The sequence below is a fragment of the Chrysochloris asiatica genome, unplaced genomic scaffold, assembly GCF_000296735.1.
Source record: "Chrysochloris asiatica unplaced genomic scaffold, ChrAsi1.0 scaffold00059, whole genome shotgun sequence".
In the NCBI taxonomy this organism is placed as follows: Eukaryota; Metazoa; Chordata; class Mammalia; order Afrosoricida; family Chrysochloridae; genus Chrysochloris; species Chrysochloris asiatica.
In genome coordinates, this window is record NW_006408577.1 from 16157663 (window position 1) to 16183256 (window position 25594).

Consider the following 25594-nt stretch of genomic DNA (forward strand, 5'->3'; position numbering starts at 1 on the left):
TTATTCCCCTCACCCCCTAAAATAAGCATGGATGTATTGCTTTTAATTAATTGTTAGAAAGGGCAGTTTAAATTCAAAGCAAAACAAAACAACCCAAACTAACTCAGACTTGCTGCCATTGAGTCGATGGCTCCTGTATAAGGTTTCCAAGACTAAATCTTCACAGGAGTAGAAAGACTTATCTTTCTCCTGTGGAGCAGCTAGTGGGTTTGAACTGCCAACCTTGTGGTTATCAGTCCAGTGCTTATCTTGCAGTGCCACACCAGGCTTCTTAAATGTCAGAAGTGCTATTTTTTTCTGGTCTTGATTCTCTTGTTGAGCTGGGAAGCTTGTGGACTGAATGGGGATGAGTACTGGGATTGTTCATTGTGAATTTAGCACATATCACAAATCCAGGAACACAAGAAGACTGGATACTATAAATGGTATTCAACTGAATTAGACAGAAATTTAATCTAGCTCTCTCTCAGAGCTGTTTAAACAATCTAAAAGGAAAGAAATTCCTGGTTTTCTCAGCATATCTCATTAAGTACTGAACCACATTCTATGGGCTTGGCCACTCTTCTTTGTTGTGGGTTCAGGATTTGCTGAGATTTGTTTTGTGAAATCTTGCTACATTGGCTCCGCTTTCTTACTTAAAATGTGTTGTTGTTAAGTGCTGTCGAGTTGGTTCCGACTATTAGTGACCCTGTGTAGGGTTTCCGAGGAATGGCTGCGGTGTCTATGGTTCACAGGACAGTGCTGATCCTGCAACGCCACACCAGGAGTGTATCTTAAGTTATTTCTGAAAGCATTAGTGATCCTCTCAGGAGCCAAGTGGCTCAAGTCTATCTCCTGTCCTTTGTTTATACTATTAGGCTTTTGCAGGAATGGATCAAAGTGTCCTGAAAGCTGCTGCTGAAGCAAAGGTTGGCAGCTGTGAGAACTTGCACTGTGGTATGAATTAGTTATCCATTGTATTATATCTGCATACTTGTTCAATGGCCATTTTTCTTTGTATTCCACTGAATGCCTGCCATGTGCCAGAGGCTGTGCACTTTGCTTTGGTGGAAATTAAGGTAAATAAGGAGTGACTTTTGACACCTAGGAGCTGATTTTCTAGAAAAGGCACCATCATGCAAACATGACCACATTACCTAAGGGAGGTTAATGAGTGTAATAGGAGTCAAAGAAAAACAATTGTTATGCTAACACTGACTCCCTGTAGATGCTGCCTCTGATGTATAATGCTAATGATGTTATAATAGATGTGTTTTGGAATGTCTCCTTTACAGTTACCAAGGCAATACATAACTGCTTTCCTGAAGTTTCCCTGCAAGCCTCTCCCTCCCCTACTTTTTTTTTTTTTTTTGTTCTGCAAGTCCTTTTAAATTCAAAATTATGTTGTTGGTGTTGTGCTATGGAGTCCATTCTGACACACAGTGACCTTATATAGCATATCCGAGGCTGTAAATCTATCCAGAAGCAAAAAGCCTCATCTTTTTCCCCTGGAACGGCTGGTAGTTTTGAACTGCTGACTTTGAGTGGGACTCCTAACCACTACATTATATTTGTTGTTGTTTAGTGCTGTCGAGTCGTTTCTAACTCATAGCAACCCTGTATAGGGTTTCCAAGGAGCGGCTGGTGAACTTGAACCTTCGACCTTGTGGTTCAAACAACTTTACAGTCCTGCGCATTAACCCACAGTGCTACACCAGACTCCACACTACATTGTTGTTGTTGTTAAGTGCTGTTGAGTCGATTCCGACCCATAGCGACACTGTATAGGGTTTCCAAGGAGCAGCTGGTGAGCTTGAACCACTGATTTTGCAGTTCAAAGACTTTGCAGTCTGATGGTAGCGTAGTGGTTACGAATCGGGCTGCGAACCTTAAGGTCAGAGGTTCGAAACTACCAGCTGCTCCGCGGGAGAAAGATGAGGCTTTCTATTCCCGTAAAGATTTACACCCTCGGAAACCCTATACAGGGTCGCTATGGGTCGGAACCGACTCGATGGCACATAACAACAACAACAATATTAGACCACAGCGCATGTTAATATTGATTCACATTGTGATTCATCTTGGCCACTTCAGGACTCCCAGGATTCAAAGTCCCGGAATCCAGTATCCAATCCATAGTTCTTTTAAATCCTACAATAGAACTCTTTGATCTGTGCTGCTCTAAAAACGTGAAATTAATGGGAGACTACCAGATGCTTTATTTATTTATAGTGCATCTTTTCTTAGTTAATTTTACTTTGGAATAGCTTTACAATGATGCTCTTTTAATTTCAAGTAGTGGAATGACCATGTACTTTACAAGGTCTAATAGTCTATGTGGAGTCCTGCTATGGCACTGTGGGTTAATGCTCTGGAGTGCAAAGTCATTTTGAATTGCAAGCTCACCAGCCTCTCCTTGGAAACCCTATACAGGGTTGCTGTGGGTCAGAACCGACTTGATGGTACTTAACAACAACAGTAGTCTATGTGGAGTCCTGGGATGGTGCTGTGGGTCAGTGCACTGGACTTGAAAGTTGTTTGAACCACAAGACTGGTGATTCAAGCTCACCGGCTGCTCTTTGGAAACCCTATACACAGTCACCATGGGACAGAACCGACTCGAAGGCACTTAACAAAAATAATTTATGTAGAATTCTGGTGTGGCGCTGTGGGTTAATGTGCTGAAGTGCAACGTTGGTTTGAACATCAGGGTTGGTGGTTCAACCTCACCAGTTTCTTCTTGGAAACCCTATGCAGGGTCTCTATGAATCGGAACTGACTAAACACCTCTTAACAGCAACAACTGTCTGTGGGTGCCCAATGGTTTAGGGAATACTTCTCTTGACATTTTCCAGCACTGATGATGTTAATGTATGATGGTGGTGTGCCGTGGAGTTGGTTCCGACTCACAGAAAATCCGAGGCAGTAAATCTTTACGGAAGCAGAAAGCCTCATCCTCCGCGGAACAGCTGATAGTTTGGAACCTTGGAGATGTTGTGATAGGTGGATTACAATTTAAGGCTGGTGCTTTGTTGTTATTGTTAAATGCCATCGGGTTGGTACCAACTCATAGTGACCTCATGCACAACAGAATGAAATATTGCCTGGTCCTGGGACAACCTCACAATCCTTGCTATGTTTAAGCGCTTTGATGCTGCCACTGTGTGAGTCCATCTAGCTGCTGGGAGTCTTTCTCTCTTCTGACCCTTTACTCTACCAAACATGATCTCTTTCTCTAGTGACTGGTCCCTCCTGACAATTTGTTCACAGTATGAGAGATGAAGTCTGGCCATCTTGGCCTCTAAGGAGCGCTCTGGCTGCACTTCTTCCAACACAGATCTGTTAGTTCTTTTGGCAGCCCATGGCACTTTCAATATTCTCCTTCAACACCATAACTCAAATGCATCAATTCTTCTATGGGCTTCCTTATCCTCTGTCCAGCTTTCATATGCATATGAGGTTATTGAAAATACCATGGCTTGGGTCAGGCGCACCTTAGTCCTCAAACTGACATCTTTGCTCTTCAACACTTTAAAGAGTTCTTGTGCACCACATTTGCCCAATGTAATACGTTGTTTGCTTTCTTGACTGCTGTTTCCATGAGTGTTGATGATTGATCTTTCCATGAGTGTTGATGATTGATCCCAGCAAAGTGAAGTCTTTGACAACTTCAATCTTTTCTCCATTTATATGGATGTTGTTTATTGGTCAAGTAGTAAGGATTTTTATTTTCTTTATGTTGAGGTGTAACCCAATGGTCTTTGATCTTCATCAGTAAGTATTTTAAGTCCTCTTCACTGTAAGCCAGCAAGGTTGTATCATCTGCATATCACAGATTGTTAATGAGTCTTCTTCCAATCTTGATGCCATGTTTTTCTTCATATAACCCAGCTTCTCGGATTATTTGTTCAGCATACAGATTGAATAAGTATGATGAAAAAAATACAACCCTGTCACACACCTTTCCTAATTTTAAACCATTCAGTGTTCCCTTGTTCTGTTTGAATATTTGCCTCTTGGTCTATGTAGAGGTTCCTCATGAGCACAGTTAAGTGTTCCACAACACTCATTCTTTACAATGTTGTCCATAGTGTAGGACCAAAGAGAAGAATCCATTTTGTATATAAGCTTTAGCACGTCCTCTAGCTCCAAGAAAATGATATATGTATAAATAGCCAGGCAGCTCAAGGCCAGATGCCAGATGTTTTCCTTTGCCCTAGCCTAAGAACAAAGACCACCAGTCCTGACCAATTAAACTGTAACATCTCATAGTTTGCCAATTGTTAACCAATCCAAAAATTGTAAAGCTGAGAAACCCGAGCTTGTTTGAAAACTCTATAAAAACCCCGCAGACAAAGGGTTCGGGGCTCTATCCCTAATCCGCTGTGTCGGATGAGGTGGAGTCCCAGCCCGAGCTTGAATAAACAACCCTTGTGCACTTGCATCGGTGTTGGCTCCTTGGTGGTCTTTGGGGACCCCGAATTCTGGGCATAGCACATAGCTTGTCATGATCCACACAATTGAAGGCCCTTGCGTAGTCAATAAAACACAGGTAAACAAGCTCACCAGACACTCCTCAGAAACCCTATACAGGGTTGATAAAGGTTGGAACTGACTTTATGGCAGTTAACAACAACAACAAACATCTTTCTGGTATATTCTCTTCTTTCAGCCAAGATCCATCTGATGTCAGGTATGATATCCCTCATTCCACATCCTCTTCTGAATATGGCTTGAACCTATGGAAGTTCTCTGTCATGTATGGGTGCAGCCATTTCTGTATTACATTAGTAAAACTTTACTCACATGGGGGACATCAGTGATTTCTAAAGGTCAGCTTGAGAAGATAAAGTCAAATGTTATAACAAAACGTGCAAAGACTTGGAGTTAGAAAACCAAAAGGGAAGAACATGCTCAGCATTTCTCAAGCTGAGGCAACTGAAGAACCAATTCAAACCTCGATTAGCAGTATTGAAGCATTCTATGGGCAAAATACTGAATGATGAAGAGACCATCAAAAGAAGATGGAATGATAACAGATTCACTGTACCAAAAAGAAATGGTAGATGTTCAACTATTTCAAGAGGTAGCATATGATTTAGAGCCAATGATACTGAAGGAAGAAGTCCAAAATACATTGAAGTCATAGGCAAGAAACAAAGCATCGGGAATTGATGGAATACAAATTGAAATCTTTCAACAAAGTTATGTGGCAATGGAGGCACTCACTAATCTATGCCAGGAAATTTGGAAGACAACTACCTGGCCAACTGACTGGAAGAGATCTGTATTTGTGCACATTCCAAAGAGAGGTGACCCAACGGAATGCAGAAATCATCAGACAATATCATTGATATCCCATGCATATATACAACTGGAGACTCTCTAAAATTGAGATTCATCCCAAATAATGTTATAATGCAAACCATATACTGTGTAGCATTCTCCTTGGGGTGGGGTGGGGGGGGGGAAGACATGTTTACTGTGGCTTTTCCCTTTGGCTGCCCAACATTCACATATATTCTTCTTACCATACTCATGCTAAGGAATAGAAAATGTCGCCATTGAACATAATGCAGCAGTTCCTTGTGTGGAAGAGAAGATTGATCTCCTCCTAGAAGCGTCTGCTTTCTGAGCTCTTTGTCCATTTGTCTTTCATGGCCCCATCTGGATGAGCCTTGGGGAAGATGCCCTTGTTTGGGGTGTGGGGTGTGGAAGGCTGCACTCCTTTAGTACTCTTGTTCTTATGATTTAGAGGTTTGGGACTTGATTGTTTTTAACGGCTTAGCAATTGCAAGCCACTGTCATCCAGACTTTTTTGATAATGTTGTTACATGCTGTTGAGTCTGTTCTGATTTATAGTGACCCTGTATATGGTTTCCGAGGCTATACAGCCTTATTTTTCTTTCATAGAGCAGCTGGTGGGCTCAACCACTAGCTTTGTGGTTCACAGTCTAGTGCTTATCCTACAGAGCCACCACACTTCCTTCAGTCAGACTTCTTTTGACAGTGTAGCTTCCTTAAAACTGTGGTTACTTTTGGGGGCTTATTTGATTCCACGGACTAGTAACCCAAACCAGAGATACTGCAAGTTTCAAGGTTTTGGACTTAGGATGAGGTCTGAGAATTTGTCTCCTGGTAATTGGACCTGGAGTGGGTATGTTGCATATATCCTTATCTCTCATCTTAATAGACTTTATTTACCTGAGGACAGTAAGAAACATAAGAAGCCTAAGAGTCGGTTGGCACTCCTGAAGAGCGTCATTTTCAGGGTGAGAATTGGTATTTATGCCTTTTCTGCAAAGCAGAGTTGCTTGGGAAGGTCACACCTACTTCATGTCTTCCACCTCCAGGCAGAGGGACTCCTCTTAGGGCTGTATATTCTCTCTGCCCTTTCAGGTGGACCAGTTTCACAGCCAGTATGCTTTTTTCTCATAGACCTTAACAAGTAGACAATGTATACTCTGGCATCCTGAAGTGTTTTCAAATTTCCAAATGTTGAGGCACCATGTCTCATGGTTTAAGCAGCTGTTTCACTATTAAATATCAAAGGTGATCATCTTGCCAGTCTCCAGTAGCAGGTCCGCAGGCTCTACACCCTGTGGCCTCAGCTCAGCCAGCCCATGCTTTCTAGTGCGTTACTTGTAGCTCTTCACTTCCTGGTACCAGTTTCTTTTATTCAGATGTTTTCTGTTGTAAATAATAGAAACTCCAACTCACATAGCTTGCAGAGTAAAGAGACTTAATTGGCTTTTGTGACTGAAAACTTGAGAGATATGTGGGACGGGCTACAAGAGAAATTTGATTCCAAGGTTTATGATGTCATCAAGATTCCAGCACTAATTCTGTTATTTTCTTGCCCTGCCTTCTCCCACCTCAGAATAGCTCCCCTTATGAGAGCAGAGATGGCTATAGCAGACCCAAGTATCATGTTTGTAATCCACACCATCCCAGAAGTTGAGAGAACTGCTGTCCCAATATTTTAAGCAGAAGCCCTAGGCTCAGTCACAAATCTTGTTCTGAATCCATTACTGTGGTGGAAGGTGGGACTATGTTAGCCTAGATGACACGCTCTCTCCTAGAGTATGGGGTAGAAGTAGCTTACCCAAAACAATATGAATTCCCATGAAAGTTCTTGGGAACAGTGAAGGTACCTAGAAAACAGCTGTCACAGTTAAAAAGGATCCTCTGTGCTCTACATAATATTCTTATTTAATTCTCCCTGTCCTGGTGTGGCGCTGTAGGATAAGCACTGGACTGCTAACAACAAAATTGGTAGTTCAAACTCACCACCTGTTCCTTGGGAACCCGATACAAGGTTTCTATGAGTTGGAACCATTACTCGATGGTACTTAACAAGAACAACGTAATTCCATGTGAATTCTTATGATTTATGGAAATGTGGAGTTAGCCAGGGATTATGGAATTGGTTACCGTGGCAAGCATAGTTCCTTCAGCGAAAAAAAATGAATCAATTTCATTGACTAATTGAAACATTGATTTCACCAAGACAGCAAAGTGAATCAAAACCAGCTTGGAGATGATGTTCCCAATATGGGAAACAGTCCATTTGAAAGAAGATATGGAAGTATGTCCCATGCCATCTTCTAGGTATTCTGTTTTACTTTGGGAATGAGGGAAGGTGTTGTTATTTCCTCCCCTAAGATACCTAGTTTTGTTTTCCGAAAAGAAAACCACAAAAACTAAAAAACAAAATACTACACTTGAATGAATAGGCTAAGTGAATGTTGGTATCACTGTTTCAGTTTGACATGTTTTATTTTGCATTTTTGTTTGCAAAAGCCTTGGTTTTAGGGTTTTATTTTTTTCCCATTTGTCTATAGCTCAACATTAAAACTCCCTCATTTGGATTGTAAAGTTAGGATGTTGTTATTGTGGTTGTTGAGTCGGTTCTCACTCATAGAGACCCTTTCTTTATAGGGTTTCCGAAGCCATGTATCCTTACAGAAGCAGAAAGTCTCATCTTTCTCCTGTGAAAGCAGTTGATGGATTCCAGCGGTTGACCTTGTGGTTCGCAGTCCAATATGTAAACCCACTACAACAATGCCACCGGTGTAAAAATAATACAAACTTGCTTGAAATTTAAGTTTGAAAATATGGTTATGCAGGTCTAATTATATATAGAGAAAGATTGGCTGCTTAGTTATTGTTACCTGCGGGAAATCCATGTTGTCTTTCTGCAGCAGTGTCTATAAATAGACTTTATGTACAGAAATTCACCTGGGGCAATGTGTTCCCATTCAACCGTCTTGCTTAATTTAAATTGCTGGTTTGAGTTGGTTATTTTTGAAACTCTTCTCAGGCTGACTTCCCTCTTAATCCCTAGACCTTCTTCCATCATCTGCCAAATTATATGTCATGCATTGCAACCAGAGTGCTTTTGACCTTGCTTGAGTCTGAGAACTTGAAATTTGATTCAAATGGTAGTTTATTGCGACACAGATTGGGTACTCACTTTCCTATTGCTGTGTAAATTTTGCCATGGACTTTGTCATTGGACCAAGTGTATCCCTAACCTCCAGAGAATGGCTGGTACCCTTTTTAAGACTGCTGTTATTAGATTTTAGAGATTTATGTGGACTTTATTTCAGGTGTTGTTGTTGTTGTTAAGTGCCTCCGAGTCGGTTACGACCCATAGTGACCCTTATAGGGTTTCCGAGGAGCAGCTGGCGAGTGTGAACCACTGAACTTGCAATTCAAGTGGCTTTGCAGTCTGGCGCATTAACCCACAGAGCCACACCAGGACTCCCATTTCAGGTGTAGTTGGCATGAAATACCAAACAACAACAAAAATGAAACCACCAGGATAAGTCAAAAAGTGTTGCTGCTAGGATTTCAGTTCATCCATGTGATAGAACAGGGATGTAAGGAAGGAGGGCAGACCCAGCACCCTTCACCCCTATCCCCCTAGTAACCACCAACAACCACAGGTAGAAGAAGAGAACTTAATAAGGAGACAAGAAGAAAAGCCTATGAGCTATGAGAACATCAGACATGGACATTTTAAAGAATAAATACTTTTAGACAGCCATGGTAGATGTTTGTCTCACTGTTTTTCCGATGTCTGTCTCACTGTTTTTCAGAGACAGACCCACTCGCCTCCCGGGTACACTTTCAGTTTCTATTAAACCTGCTTTCTCGCACTCCTGTTGTCTTGCTCATGTCTTGCGTCCCTGAACCTCACCCGAATCTGGAACTCTTTGCTAGAAGTCCAGGAGATTTCCCGTGGCACATTCGGTAACACATGCTTGGATGTATTTTAAACAAAATTTGTTTAAACATGTCTCTTCAGTTTGTGGATGGCTGCAGACAAGTTCTTTTGGTCATGGGGGAAAAATGATTTTGAGGTCAGGGCTAATACCAAGTTTTTAGAACTCAAGTGGACATTGTCCCAAATCATTGAAGCTTTGCAACAAGTTTACAGGAATGTTTGCTCCACACGAAACTGCCATTTTTAAAAATGGATCATACATGTTAAGGAAGGTTGGGAAGATCTCAAAGATGAGCCGAGAGGGAAGACTTGTCAACATCAGTGCATGAAGAAACTGTGGCTGAAGTCCAGAAACTGATGGAAAAAGACTGTAAAATTTGCCATTGATTGGGATTTAACATGACTGTTGTTTGTTGTTGTTAGGTGCCATTGAGTCGGTATATTTAACATGATTAGGCATTTTCAATTTTAAGCTGATATCTTGGCATTAGTGAATTGATTGGGTGCCACAGATCAGCTAATTCAAAGAGCCAGTTTTTCCATCTCTTTTAAAAGCAAGATTGAAGCTAATGAAGATGGTTTTATGGAATGAATCATAACCAGGGACGAGTCTTGGATTTACTAATACGATCCAGAGAGCAAGGTCTAATCCAAACAGTGGCTTCTTAGTGGATCTACTGAGCCAGTCAAATTCAAGGCCGAGAGGTCAGATCAGAAGGTTATGATTCATGGTTTTTGGGACTCCAAAGGAGTAACCCGGATACATTTTTTTCAAAGGACACAGAACCATCATGGGAGCTCATAATGAATACGTTTTAAGACAATTGGAAACTCCATTGGTGAGAAAAAGGCAAGGAAAGTTTTACTGAGAATTTTTTAAATCACATCAATATGTCTGTGCTCATTTTTCGAGGGTAGCAAGGGTTTTCCTATGAGAATTTCCCTAGAAAGCTTTACCTCTCTACCTATAGCCTAGATCTTGCCCCTTTGGACTTCTTTTTTGTTCTCAAAACTCAAAGAACATTGAAAAGGAACATGATTTTGAGTCCCCCAAGGATGCCATAACTGCTGTTTTGACTTGTTATAAATCTTAGAGCACACAATATTTGGGGGGAAGTGTTAAAAAGTACATAGAGCTAGAATGGAGGCTATGTTAATATTGCATTTTAGCATTTCTTATAACATTTCAAACCGTTTCATAACGCTGTTGTTATGTGTAAGACTCCACTGCCATCGTGTTGATTCCAACTCATAGTAATCCTGTAGAACAGAATATAATGGACCCAGAGGATTTTCTTTTTAATGTTTTATTGTAAATTATGTGATAGTTTACACGGACGAACATTAGCTTTACATTCATCCTATCATAAATTGTTTCACTGCCATGGTTACAATCCCTCCTTGCAACATCAACCAACCAAAGGGTATATCCTGCAAGCCTGCCCCTCAGTCATCAGCACACAGCTCCTCTCCCACCCTGGGTCTAGAGTTCCCAGCTTCTCCATCTTTCCACGTCATCGTCTCTGCCTCCTTCTCTGGCGTCACTGCCTCTCTGGGTAGGGTCTAGTTCTCCACTCTTTCCTTACCTCTGCTCCTAGACTGCAAAGTCAATCGCTCCCCTCCTTTTGCTAGAAAACTTTTACCTTTACATTTCCAACCCTCACTATCTATCAGTCTTGATAATAATTACTATTGTATTGCAAGAGACCTATCCCCAGCTCCTTTCATCAGCCCCACCCAGACAGATTGAATTCTACTCAGTGGAGAGTCTACCTTGCTCCGCTCTCTCTTGAAAGCTTGTAAGCCAGTCATTTCTTGCTTTTGTAGGCCCCCCCCCTCCACCCCCCATTTTGGGTAGCCAATGTCCAAGTTGGCTATCCCTGTTTACCATCCCTGTCTACCTTGTGTACGGAGGGTGTGGGAATCATCCTCGCTGTAAAGATTTATTCCCTCTTTTGAGCTACTGCATCCATAGGTGTAGATCAAGTTCATCAAATTGTATCAGATTACTCCTTTTTTCCTCTTCTTTCTTCTTTTAGTTGAGCTCTAATCATCCAGTCAATGAAGCCAGGTCAAGTGGGTATTATCCGCAAGTGTGGGTGTTCTTGTGCATATGCCCTCTCTTCTTATCAGCTGGATGCTTCACTCTCCACTCTAGTCCTCTATGGCTATGTCACTGACTTTGGGCCCTAGAGTCCCCAGGTCTTGCCACACTGCTGACCAGCTAGGTCTCCACCTGGGTTCACAGGAGTCGATTGAATGTTGTAGGGCTTAGCTCGTAGCTTCATTGCTGTTTTTTCCTCACTTCCCCCCATCGATGACGAACATGGTCATCAATCAGAGTGTGTACTCCCACTGAATCTTAGTCTTAGAAAGGGGGCTTGCTGTGAAGGGACCCGACCACTTACCTTGATGTCTCCTGGGCAAACAACTTTCTTCTTCTTGTAGTAATCTGTCAGTCTGCCGTTATTGTTTTGTAGACCCAGAGGATTTTGAGACCGTAGGTCTTTAGAGGAGCAGACAGCCTCATCTTTTTCCTGGGGATTGATGGGTTAGTTTGAGCCGCTGTATATAGAGTTTTTGAGGAGCACCTTGTGGATTTGAACTGCCGACCTAGTGGTTAGCAGTCCTGGGATTATCCTATAGCACCACCAGGAAATAGCCTGATGAATTTAGTTTTTTAATCCTAAAAACATTAACCTTTCCATTTGCAGTCCAATGAGTAATCTACTATGCCTTCTTAGTAGACTACCCAAAGCAAACCAAACTCACTGCCAACATGTCTGTCAGTAGGCTACAGTACAGTGTAGACGTAACGTTTGTATGCATTGGGAAACCAAACAAAATGTGCTTTATTGTGGTGTTTGCTATATTGTGGTGGTTTGGAACTCAACCTGTAATGTCTCCAAGGCAAGGTATGCCTGTGTATTCGAAAAACTTTAGTACTGTTGACAAAGATTGGATTTGAAGACTTGGAGATTTAACATTCTGATGTGGATAGCCCTTACACATTGGTGATGGGGTAGAATGCTTCCTTTGTGGTATGCCTGTTTCTACTTGGTAGTAGTTTCACATTCAGTAAAAGAGACTATAGTATATATTATAGTATAACCATTGCATGTTAATTTGAGTTTACTGCAATGATATCTGTTGGGGTGAGAATTAAGAACATTGAAGTCACTTTTGACGGGTATGCAAGGAAGCTTCAAAAAGTTTGAAAAAAATTTCATTATCTTTTAATTCCATTTCTCCTCAGATTTTCTGAAGCCCAATGTATTATATAGGGCATCTCTGATTTACAAGTAAATAATGTTCTTTTCTTGATAAGTCAATTTTGAAGGCCTGGAATGAACATTTCCCCTATAGTTGCAGTGTTATAAGTGATGACTGAGTTCTTTCACACAGAATGGTACACACTCTTAAGTGACTATCAACGTGTTTTTGAATCTGTCTGAATTTCCATTTCCTTTTCTTGAAGTCCTAGTGGGCCATTGGTTTGAAGTTGATTGCTAAGCACTTGGTTGCTAACGAAAAGGTCAGTGGTTTGAACTTACCAATCACCCTGTGGGGGAAAGATGTGACACTTGGTTCTGTAAAGATTTACAATCTTGGGGCGACTATGGGACACAGTTCTGCAGTGTCTTGTAGAGTTGCTATGTATTGGGATGGTTTCAGTGGCAGTGAATTTGTTTTTTGTGTGTGTGTGTTTGTGCGTGCATGATCATAAAATGGGGGTAATGGTAAGGATAACAATTCCTACCTCATAGAGTTTTTTTAAAGGATTAAACTAAATAATGCATATAATGTTCGTGGTATAATTTCTGATATCAGGCAAGTGTTTGATAGATGATTGTAGCATCATTTCTGTAACATTATTTCTTGGGAAAATGCATCCTGAATGTCATCACAGAATGCTGGTAGGACATCAGTCGTGGAGGAAGCAAGTTCATAGAGGGTCAAGTCTTAACACTGGGACATAAGGGATGTTAGAAAGGGGTGGGGTGGGTTCTTTTGCTGGAGTTTTGCAAGTTGTGGTTTGAAAGGATGGGCTAAAGAAGAAAACAGACCATGGTTTCCTTGTGGCTCTCTGTGTAGGTGGAATTTGCCTAGGGGAATGAGCTGGGAGGGAGGTTCATTTGTGTGGGCAGGTTGGCAGATGGGACTTCTAGTTGCCTGGCAGTGACTGTAACCACGTCACTGGGTTGTAGGGAGTGGAGGTTAGGACATTTTGTGAAGCAGGTCAAGGCCATTTGGAACTGTCATTTTTCCAGTGGTGATAAGAACACAGCATGCAATAATGTTGCTCATTTAAATTGATCTCTTTTTCTCTTTCCTGCAGCAAGAGACTATGGCCAAAATGGAGGTGAAGACCTCACTTCTGGACAATATGATTGGAGTTGGCGATATGGTTCTTTTAGAACCTCTCAATGAGGAGACCTTTATCAATAACCTCAAGAAGCGCTTTGACCATAATGAAATATATGTGAGTATATACTGACGGTCACCTGTAGTATTTCAGATGAACTTTGTATTTTGTGCCATAGAGCTGGCCTTTTGTCTTCAGACTCTTCCTCTTACTTCATTAACACCCACAGGTTTATCCTCAGAAAGAGTTTTGTGTGTATGATGATTTGACTCATGAGTAATATCGATTAGAGTCAAGTGAGTCTGCTTTCCAAGTGGCATTTATAGAGTGTTGACTGCATGCAGAATGCTGTCTGGAATGTCAGGGACATTTGAAAGCAAAGAAAATATTTAGCTTTGTCCTCCAAAGAATATATTTTGAGAAAGAATTTTGAAATTCATAGACATCATCTTGGATGTATTTGTAAAATTAGTCAAGTCTAATCCTTGAGAGAAGCTACTGATTATAATGCAGGGCAATAAACTGTCATAAAGAACATGAACTTATTGGCGTTTTTAGTTAGAATGTTGTTGTTGTTCAGTGCTGTAGAGTTGGTTCCGAATCATAGTGACCCAGTGTAGGGTTTCTAAGAAGTGACTGGTGGGTTTGAACTTATGACCTTGCAGTTCAAACTGACCTTGTGTTCCAGTGCATTACCCTGCAGTGCCACATCAGGACTCTGTACCTTCGTTACTATAGACAGGAAGAAAAACTTACCAGATAAAAATATGTGTTTGGGCTCTGGAGATTTGAGGATAGTCATGTCCTGCTATAAGAAAGCTTGATGTCATATACAGCAATGAAGACATATACAACAAATATGTACATTATCAGTGGAGATTTTTATGTTATAAAAAAATATTGATAAAGGATTGTATAGTGTTACTATCACTATTAACTTCCCTAAGTATATTTAGAACATGAGTATAAATGCATTTACATACAACATTCTAGGAATTTGCATAAAGTACAGAAATTTGCATTTGTGGAAATGGAGGTATGTTATTAGTTAAACCAAGAAAATGCAGGACATTGGTCCCTGTTTTCAGAGGCTGAGAAGGAAACAGAATGGATTGAATAGAATAGTTTTAGTAGATTTTGCCTTGTGTTCTCCTTTCCCCTTCTTACAATGTATATCTGTGTCTCAGGAAGAACTGGATTATTGGGACATGCTTTACATTTTTCTGTGTGTGAGCAATAGGAGGAAATACACATAAAGGAAAGAGATTGTAACTGATTCAAGCAGGAACCATGATAACTTTTGTGGAAGTATTGTACTTTTAAAAAGCTTGTCTACAAAACTGTATTGTTTATGTCACATGTAGCTTTCCTTTCCAGACATCCAACCATTTCTCAAGAATAATTTTGTGTAATTTATGAAATATTTACCATCATCTAGGATGGAAGTATACACCCTTCTTGATTTGTATTGTTGGAGGGGTGGGAAAGGTTGACAGTAACATGAAGTATGAGAATACTACTTTTGGAATACTAATTTTCCACCATCCACTAAACTGAGGTGTAGTTACAGTTGAGAGATGTAGTTCTTTAAAACATGATTCCAATGGAAAAGGTTTATAAAATGCTGCTGTAGAGCAGGGAAATGGTATTGTTTGATTTGGCAACGAGGCTGGGTGTCACCTTCCCTCAAGTATAATAGTTCAGCTTTCAGGTGGGAAAGCTTTGACAGTTCTGAAACTTTAATTGAAAGTATGGTCTGCTATCAAACAAAAGATAGACTTTTAACATTGGTCTTTGTGATGGAGATAGGAGGAATCAGTTATAGCATAACTAACATTACTGATCATTTTTCTTTCTGGCTCTAAGAAGTACAGTACACTTTTAGATGAATTGAAAATAGGATGGAGAGTAGAACATTATGTGCATTCAAATACCTGATTTGTTGTGACCAATGAAAAGAAAACAATCCCCTTTTAACCAAATGCCAAGTGTTAACATTCATGAGTCTTTAGCAGACGAAATGTCTGGGCTTTAGTCCTACCTAATTTCGTTTCCTAAACTATTTTAAGAATGCCCTTTTTGCTATAAAACAATAGGAAAAAATTGCTTTCTGCTCCAGATAGTCATATCAATTAACATTTTCCATGAGGTTTTAGGACTACCATTTCTAGGAGACATGTGCCCTCATTTCATAATCGTAAACACCCGTTGTGTTGGCGGATTGAACACTCTCTATTTTTTAAGTGGTGGTGGGGAGTTTGTAGACTAAAGTGAGGAGTCCTGGTGTGGCACTGCAAAGTCAGTTTCAACCACAAGGTCAGTGGTTCAAGCTCACCAGCCACTCTTCGGAAATCCTATACAGGGTTGTTATGAGTCGGGACCAACTTGACGGTACCTAACAGCAGCAAAGAGTAAAAAGTGCACAGTGCAATCTTAATTTTTGTAAAAATGGAGGGGGTGTGATTTTATGAATGTTGGTGTATATTTTAATGCATAGAAAAAGACATGTTTGGTTTGGGTACTACCAACTGCCAGCTAGTCTATTCTGACTCTTAGCACCTCAATGTAGGGTTTCTGAGACTGTAAGTCTTTATGGGAACAGGCAGTCTCATCTTTCATTTGCATAGTGGCTGGTGGTTTAGAACCACTATTCTTGTGATTAGTAGCCCAGCACCTAACTTACAGTGCTGCTAGCGCTTCTTTTGGGCTTCATTGGGATGGAATGTAGGCATAGGGGAGGATTACTCTTTTAGATCTTGTTATTCAAGGAGCCCTGGTAGTGCAGTGGTTAAAGTGCTTGGCTGCTAACTGAAAGGTGATGGCTCCAGCCCATCCATCAGCTGCTCCATGGGGGAGTATTATTTTGCTTCTGTTAAGATTTAAAATACTGATGAAGATCAAAGACCATAGCCTTCTGTAGGGGTTGTGAAGATCAAAGACCATAGCCTTCTGTAGGGGTTGTGAAGATCAAAGACCATTGCCTTCCGTAGAGGTTGCACCTCAATGTAAAGAAAACAAAAGTCTTCACTACTGAACCAATAAGTGGTGGTAGTGGTAAGTGCCATCGAGTCAGTGCCGACCCATAGCGACCCTGTATAGGGTTTCCAAGGAGCGGCTGGTGAGTTTGAACTACCGATCTTGTGGTTCAAACGACTTTGCAGTCCAGCGCATTAGCCCACAGCGCCACACCAGTACTCCTATAAATAGCATCCATATAAATGGAGAAAAGATTGAAGTTGTCAAAGACTTCATTTTGCTTGCATCAACCATCAACACTCATGGAAGCAGCAGTCAAGAAATCAAGTGATGTATTGCATTAGGCAAATTTGCTGTACAAGACCTCTTTAAAGTGCTCAGGAGCAAAGATGTCAATTTGAGGATTAAGGTGCGCTGGACTCAAGCCATGGTATTCTCAGTAACCTCATATGCATGCGAAAGTTGGACAGTGAATTAGGAAGACTGTAGAAGAATGGATGCATTTGAGTTGTGGTGTTGGAGGAGAATATTAAAAGTACCATGGACTGCCAAAAGAACAAACCGATCTGTGTTGGAAGAAGTATAGCTAGAATGCTTCTTGGAAGCCAGGATGGGCAGACTTTGTGTCTCATAGTTTGGACATATTATCAGGAAGTACCAGTCCCTGAAGAAGGATATCATGCATGTTAAAGTGAAGGGTTGGAGAAAAAAAGAGGAAACCCCCCATGAGATGGATTGGCTCAGTGGTAGCAGCAGTGGGCTCAGGCATAGCAATGATTGTGAGGTTAGAGCAGGACCGGCCAGTGTTAAATTCTATTGCGTATAGGATTGCTATGAGTTGGTACCAACTTGAACGGTACCCAACCACAATAGCAAGAAAAGATTTATAGCCTTGGAAACCCTATGGGGCAATTCTGTTGTGTCTTATAGGATCACTATGAGTTGGAATCAACTTGTCTTCAGTGGCTTTTACTTCTGGTATATGATTCATTAAGATAAGCATGAATTGCTTTTGTAATTAAACAAAACGAAAAGAGCCTGTAAGATAAATTTAATGACCAAACCACTTTAGCCCCCTATGTCATCTAATAACACCTTTGGTAAATATGTTTTTGGTTTTTATTCTGACAATACTTCTCAATTGCTTTTGTTCATGGATTATTGCATAATTGTTTAGTTTGATGCCCAAAGGCATAGGTACCTGGTACCTATGACACAAAATATTTTACTCTTTTATACTTTAATTTTAAATTCTTAACCAGAGAATGAATTCTCTGCAATGTACAGTTTAAAAAAAAAATTGTTTTTGATTATGTTTTGTGATTTCATAGCATTCTTTTAGACACTGAAAGTGGTGATCACTTGAGTGCTCCAGCATGCCAGCATATTGAACAATAATTTGTATATCAGAAGTTATGACTGAAAAGGGTTAGTGAACTGATGGACTGTTGGCCCAGATATTTGAACTCTGGGCTGCCCATAGCCTCAGAAACCTTCTATCTGAGTCAGCTCTGAGTCATCCATCTACCTTTCATCCATCTACCCCTAGCATGTCTAGAAATAAGAACTAGAGCCAGTCCCTGCCTTCACAGAGTCCTGCCGAGGGAGTGCTTGCATCTGATGTGAGTACTCGCCTCTAGAGAGCAGTTACAGCCCTTTGTGATTCTCTGCATCTCCAGGCAGCTGAAGCTGAAAGCAGACCCTCTGGTGAGCCTATCCTACTGATTTTATAGTTCTGCATATTGTTGTTACTAAGCACCATTGAGTCGATTCTGACTCATAGTGACTTTATGTTTCCAAGAATAGGCTGGTGGGTTTGAACCGCTGACCTTACAGTTAGCAGGCCAATGCCAGTTCCACACCAGATCTCCATAGATGTGCATAGAATAAGGCGTTTTGGAGCTAGTTGTATAAGGATACATTTTTTTACAAGTGTCAGACACCATATCCAATTTGGTTTAACCAATAAAAGGAGATTTATTCACTTACGTGCCTGGAAGCCCTGAAGTAGTCAGCTTTCAGAGCTGGGTTGATTTTGTGGCTCATTGATGTCACCAAAGGACGTTGTTCCTTTCTGTCCATCTGCTTTGCCTTCATGGCTGTTATCTTTATTCAGAGGTTACCTAGTGGCAAAGCAGCTGCCGTACTTCAGGATTTGCATTTAGATACCACCCCAGCCAGAGGAGAGAGGATGCTTCTATGCTAGCATTCTCAGTGCTGAGAGTCACCCTGGCCAGGCCACTTGAGACACATGCCTACCTCAAACTATAGGCAACGATATCTTCCTCCAGAATTGGGGTTGGATCACCTTTTTCCAAAGTAGATGAGATGTGTGGGGCAGGAATGAATGCCCAGTTAACTATATCTGCATTGTTGTAAAGTGCCGCCGAGCTGGTTCCCACTCTTAGTGACCCTTTGTATTGTTTCTGAGGAACGGCTGTGGTTAGCAGTCCAGTGCTTATCCTACAGACTCCTAAAGAAAAGTGGGCAAAGGGAATGGATGCTGAGTAGGTTGCCAAATACACATTCCTTACAGGTGGAGTCCTGGTGTGGCACTGTAGAAGAAGTACTGGATGCTAATGACATTAATGGTTCAAACCCAATAGCTGCTCTCGAAAACCCTGAGTCACAACAGACTTGATAGCATTTAACAACGGTGACAACCCAGATTTGGTAGGGAATTCTGTAATGAGGTGGCTGGATTGGTCCCGTTGTGTCCCACGGGAAACTTTATCACTTGAATCCTAGGCTTTAAGTCCCCACAGAAACATCTCAAACTTTTCCTACTGGAGATTCCCTAATTGCAGAGAAGAGTCAGCAGGTGTCTGAGGGATCCTGGGGGCTTGGATGAAGTGGATACACTTTAGGAAAATTCTATTGAAATCTTAGCTTCTAAAGTAATTTAAAGTTCCAGTCTCTTCTGTAATACATTTGATTGGGTTATGCTTCTTCCAGCCCTTCTTGGAGTAGGATGGACACTTACGGAGTATTTGCTGTTTGTGTTGAGGTGGGTTCATGCACTTATTTGAAAAGCATTCAGTTGGTGACCGGACAGCGTGTAAGTGGCCTCTAAATCTGGAACCGCTCCAGATATTAATGGAGTCCTTGAAGTGAGGGACCTGTGCCCCTCTGCTGGAGTAGGAGGAGGATCAGGTGAGATGAGATAAAAGTTGCACTGATAGGATAGCCTCCAGGGTCAGAGGCTGCTTTGCTTTCATTCCTCCCACTTGGCTGAGTGCAGTGCAAGCTGGGAGCAGCTGCTGTTTGGTGTAGCAGTCACTGGGGGGTGGGGGATTGGTCAATGGCTGGGAATTGCCCGTGGTGACATTCCTGAGTGCTGCTCTTCTGGCTCCTTTGTCAGGCCTTCTTCCGGCCTCCCCACACCAGATGGAGTGGTGGCAGGGTTGCATGTGAACTGCTTTGTCCCATAGGAAATGGCAGCGCTAAAACCCAGCCAGACATGAGTCTGTTTTTAGGATGGCTGGTCAGAACTGTGGTTCTGCTCAGGAACAGGAAAACTGCAATTTAGACAGAAACAAGGTCCAGGGAAAATCTGGAAATGAAAGAACCAAGGTGTCTGTTCTCCGACAAGTATTTTTGGTGCTGACAAGTAAATTTAGTATGTTTTCTACCTGAATTGTCAGGTTTGGAATCATCCAGATATAGAGGTCTCAATTAGTCCAATTTTAGGATCTTATGTTGAACTAATTGTAGTCCTAAAGAGTTTTTCCTTCAGAAGCCAAGTAAAATTTGGTTTGATGTGTGTACATTAGCTCTAAAACTAGGATCCCCGTAAGGATGAGACCAGATACTTTTTATGAAAGATACTCAAATATAAGTACCATATGTTTTGTTTAAAATAATTGCAAAGCAAATGAAAATAATAATAAATAGCATGTACAAGTAGGGCTTCACAAAGTTCATAGAAAAATGGAATGAAAAGATAATGAAAAATTTCCACAAACATTTTGAGGTTCTCTCATTTATTTTTCTGTTTAAAAACACCCATCATTTATACATGAATGCCCTGACCTATGGCTATAACATATATTCCTGGCTGTTTGGCGTAAGTGGGGCATTAATTTTCTCTTGCTGCATAATAGATTACCACAAACTTTGTGATTGAAAACAGCACACATGTATTTGTTTTCCTGGGTCAGGAGTCTGGTTGTGGCTTAGCTGCATCCTCTGTTCATGGTCTCAACAGACTTCAATTAAGGTGAAAGCTGGCTATCCTGCAAAGTGCGGTTTAAAAATAATAAAATAGTGGGAGACCCTTAGAATGATCCATCAGTGCCAAAATACTGTATATTCAGAAGTTGCTGCTGATAAGGGCCAGGGGACAGTTGGCGTCATCTGAGGCTCAGTTATTCCCAAGCTCATATAGCTGTTGGCAGACAGGGCGGGAGTTCCAACGTCCAATTTAGTGCCATTCCTGCTATCCAGCTGTTTGTTTTCTAATAAAAAACTTAAAAAACAATCACAAACTTAAAAAGTCTTTAATTTAAAAAAAAAGAAATGATAAAAGTAATATATGCTTTAAAAAAAAAAATTGCGTAGTACAAGCAGTCATAACAAAATGTGTGGTTATCTTTCCTCAGGCTCTTCTGTCCACCCAAGTCCCAGTCCCTTGAAGTAATCGTGGTTGATAGAAAGGTGTGTTGTCTTCCAGATTATGCTAGTTTGACTAAAAACAATTTTTAAAAAATTTGGCTCTAGAGTTGGAAGTTAGGAGTTATTTCTCTAAATGGGTGAGGTGGGCCTTTGCCAAGAAAACCAGATGCAACAAGGTTTGAGTAAAATTAGAGCAGTCTTTACTGCTACCCCCACTCTCCCTAAACCATATGGTGAAGAACCCTGGGGATCCCTGATCTGTCAGAATACTGCCTGGACTTGATAACATATAAATGGTTGCCCACAAATAGCACTCAGCCTGATCTGCTCATTGAAAAGGTAGACGGTTAAGGTAAACATAGAGAACAAGTTGTATTTTCCAGAGTGTGGCTTTGATGTTTGAAATACAGACACAGCATTAGGCATCTAGATAAAGCTGGTGAAAATAGCAAATCATGAAGCTAAAGAGAAATGTTTTGTCTCATTTTTGAGCATGGTCTGTCTCATGGAACCATTTTATAACACTTTTCAGCGCAGTCATTTTGGGCAACAACATGGAAGTTATTGTAAACTTGTATGTTTTTTGAAAACTTCAGTGAATGGAAAATTTCTTCCTTTCAAAGTTTTGTGTGTTTACTATATTGCATTTGAGATATTTATATAATATTTATAATATATTAGTTTAAACATTTTTGTTGAAGCCACTTCGGAAGTTGGGGTTGGGAGAAAATAAGGTCTGGTGTCAGGTGTCCGTCTTTTGGAGACAGTGTGGTGGGTTTTTTGTTAAGTGTCGTCGAGTGTGTTCCAACTTATAGTACCCTGTATTGGGTTTCTGAGGAAACTGGTGGATTTGAGCTGCCGACCTCACTGTTAGCAGTCCAGTGCTTCCCTTACAGCCCCACAGTCAGGTGGGTACTGAAGGAAAAGAGCTGAGGTGAGCTCCAGACCTGGACTGTTTCTGAGACCTTGATAAATAATAACAAACATTTATTAAGACCTTACTATGTACCACTTCTGGTGTGGTGCTGTGGCTCAGTACTAGATTTCAAACCACAAGGTCGGCAGTTCAAACCTACCAGCTGCTCCTTGGAAACACTATACAGCGTCACTATGAGTTGGAACTGACTTGATGGCACTTTACAACAACAACAACAACAATGTACTGCTGCTGTAAGCACTTCATATGTATGAAGGGACTTCAAAATTTCGTGGAAAAATTACACGAAAAGATAATGTAATTTGTACACACTTTTTGGAATCCTCTTATATTAGTTCGTTAAATTCTACTTTAGACCTCTGAACTTTAGGTTTTCAGTTATTTTCATCTTATACATACAGAAACTGAGGCTCAGTGAGATTTAAATAAATTTTCCAAGTTCACAAAGCTAGCAGGAGATGTAGCCAGGATTCATACCCAGACAGTCTGGCTCCAAAGTCCCTGATCTTTACAATAGTCTTGCTGATGTTACACAGTTGCTGTGAGGATCAGCTAAGACTATAGACACGTGAGCCTATTCTGTTTACAAAGTGCTGTCCAAAATAATTGCATATGATGATGCAGAATGTGTAGGTTTAGAACAAGGCAATCCCACAATAACCTGGACAGATGTTGAAGTGGTAGTCCATAGTTCTACCATCTGTTGACACCCTTTATGCAGTGATGTGGACTAGTGTATGACAAAGAAGAAATGTGTTCATTTCTAAAGTCACAACATCACAGCAATGTGACTGCCTCAGGAAGGTGATTTTTCCCTTTCTGGGAGAAGGTTGGTTGCAGCTGTATTCACTGGGTGGCAGGTAATTGACAACTGCCCAGGATTCTTCCCCTTTATAAGCACAGGCAGAGGAGGAGGGAGCAATGCAGCATAAAGGACATGTGTGCAATTTACATGGTCATTTGTGAGGCCAATTCAAGCTCTTCCCTCTACACATTCATCTGTTTCTGTGCAGTACAGATAAATTCTAATGATAATCTTAATTCCTAAAAGGAGAGTGATTTGTTTGTCAAACTCTTTTTTATTTTCTTTTGGTGGGGGAGTGTACACCTAAACACTCAGGAATATATAATCATTTAAACAGCCAAAGGGCACATTCTGCAAGCCTCCCTCCTGGCCGCCAGCATACAGCCTTTCTCTTTCTGAGTCTAGAGTTCAGCTGCTCTATCTCTTCATGTCATCATCTCTGCCTCCATCTCTGGTGTCACTGCTTTTCTGGATAGGGTACCACATTCCACTTGTGCTGTTCTTCCTTGGTGGTCTTATGGTTCTCTGTTCCTGGAATGTAAGATTAACTACTCCCCCCTTTGCGTTACAAAACTTCTACCTTTATAGTTGTAACAATGCAATTACTCATGATACCAATCACTCACTATTGAATTATAAGAATCTTAATGCCATCTCCTTTCACCAGAACTGTCCAGAAAAGATGAAACCATCAGTGGGGACTCTACCTTTCCCTGCACAGTCTGAAACTAAACTCCCTCTTAAAAACTTGTAAGCCAGTCACTTCTTGCCTTTATTGCTCCCCAGTTTTAGGTAGCCAATGTCAAAGTTGTCCATCCCTATCACCCCTGAATACAGAGGGGGTAGGGTGAAGACTTCTTCCCTCTTAGTTGGTATTTTGAGCTACTACAGTCTTAAGTATAGGTCAAGTTCATCAAATTGTAGCAAGTTACACTTGCTTCCTTTATCAAAAATTTTTTCTTTAGTGGAGTTGTGATCTTTAAGCCTTCGAAGCTAGGTCAAATGGGTGCTATCTGCAACTTTGGGTGTTCTGCATCTCCCCTCACTTCATGTCAGCTGGATGGATGCTCCACTCTCAGCTCTAGCCCACCATGGCTATTTCCTTGTCCATGGGCTCAGGAGACACCAGGTCCCATCATACTGTGGACCAAGCAGCCCTTCCTCTTCTCTCTCTCATCTCCAGGTCAATGGCTGTCTATTGAATGTGGTCAGGCTCAGCCCATATCTTCATTGTTGCCTTTCCCCCACTTCCACTCACCAGTAGACCGAAATGGTCGCCAGCAAGCTTACATGGCTGCTCATGGGGCACAAGATGGGGCACAGGATTACACCCAAGGTCCTATACATTATCAAGGCTCCGCAAGAAGCTTATTTCACTGGGCAAGTTCTAGAACCCTTTTGGTATTTCAATGAGTTATAGGCTGAAGACTGGCTTACAAGCTTTCAGTAATCATGCTTCTTGATATTCCATTTTATTCCACTCGAGTGTCTATTTTACAATAGTAGACAAGGGAAACCAATATTCATAAGTATTTGTCAAATTCTTGATGTAGAAGGAGTTGGAGATGAGATATAACATGGCCTATTGGGAAAGGTATGGCCTTTCAGGCAGGTAGCCTGAGCTTTAATCTTGACCATCATATAACCACTGTGACTACTAAGTAGTTGAGGGTTACTTCTTTTATCTATAAAATAAACCAAAAAAATGAGCTATTTGCTCATGAGTTGATTCGGACTCTTGGTGACTCCATTTGTGTCAGTGTTGAGCCCTCCACAGGGTTTTCAAGGCTGTGATTCTTTGGAAGTAAATCCCAAGGCCTTTCTTCCAAGGTATCTTTGCATGGACTCGAATTGCCAGTCTCTTGTTTTATAGCCAAGCACTTAACCATTTGTGCCACTCAGCTGGCGTCATTCAGAAAGTTGATATAATGATACTTAATCTTGTTGAGCATCTTCGTCTTGTGCCTGGCACAACCACATAGTAAGAATGGAATATGCTACTGTCTAGACAACTTGAGAACCTAGAATGACTGATTTTATGTGTGAATATTTTTTTGTGGTTTGGGTGGAAGTTTCCGGAGCAAATTAGGTTTTGGGTCAGCAATTTATACACATATCATATCATGACATATCATATCATATATCATATATCATATCATATCATATCATATCATATCATATTATGTCATATCATGACAGGATTGCAATCCCTTCGGTGTCACACCATTCCTCTAACTCCTCTCCTGCCCTTTCCTACTTTCTGAGCTTTGTTTCCGGGCAAAACAGAATGAATGACTTTCCTTCAAGGTTTTAGAAACAGATTTTCTTGTAAGTAGAATTTTTCCTTTTCCCCTTCCTTGTCTTGCTCTTTACTTTCTCCCTTCCTCCTTGACATTTATTGTACAGATTTTATTTTTGCCTTATTACCACTTTCAATTAGCTATTTATTCTTTTTAAGATTTACAATGGTAGTATACCTACAACACAGGTACTCTGTATTTATTTTTTTTAATGTTTTATTGTGAATTATGTGATAGTTTACATGGGAGAACATTGGTTTTACATTCATTCTATCGTATATCATCTCATTGCCATGGTTACAATCCCCACCATGCAATCCTTCCCCCGTGCCCCCCAGGTCTTCAGCATACAGTCGCTCTCCCTCTCTGGGTCAAAAGTCTCCAG

General features: G+C 41.0%; 1 protein-coding gene across 1 annotated transcript in view; it reads left to right on the forward strand.

The window, feature by feature from the left end:
• The window catches only part of MYO1B (myosin IB), a 215487-nt gene that overhangs the window by 10626 nt on the left and 179267 nt on the right, over nt 1–25594 (forward strand). Inside the window, exon 2 of the mRNA XM_006864054.1 lies at nt 13551–13694. Coding sequence (XP_006864116.1) covers nt 13560–13694 — 135 coding nt within the window. The 5' untranslated portion in view covers nt 13551–13559. The remainder of the gene's footprint in view (nt 1–13550; nt 13695–25594) is intronic.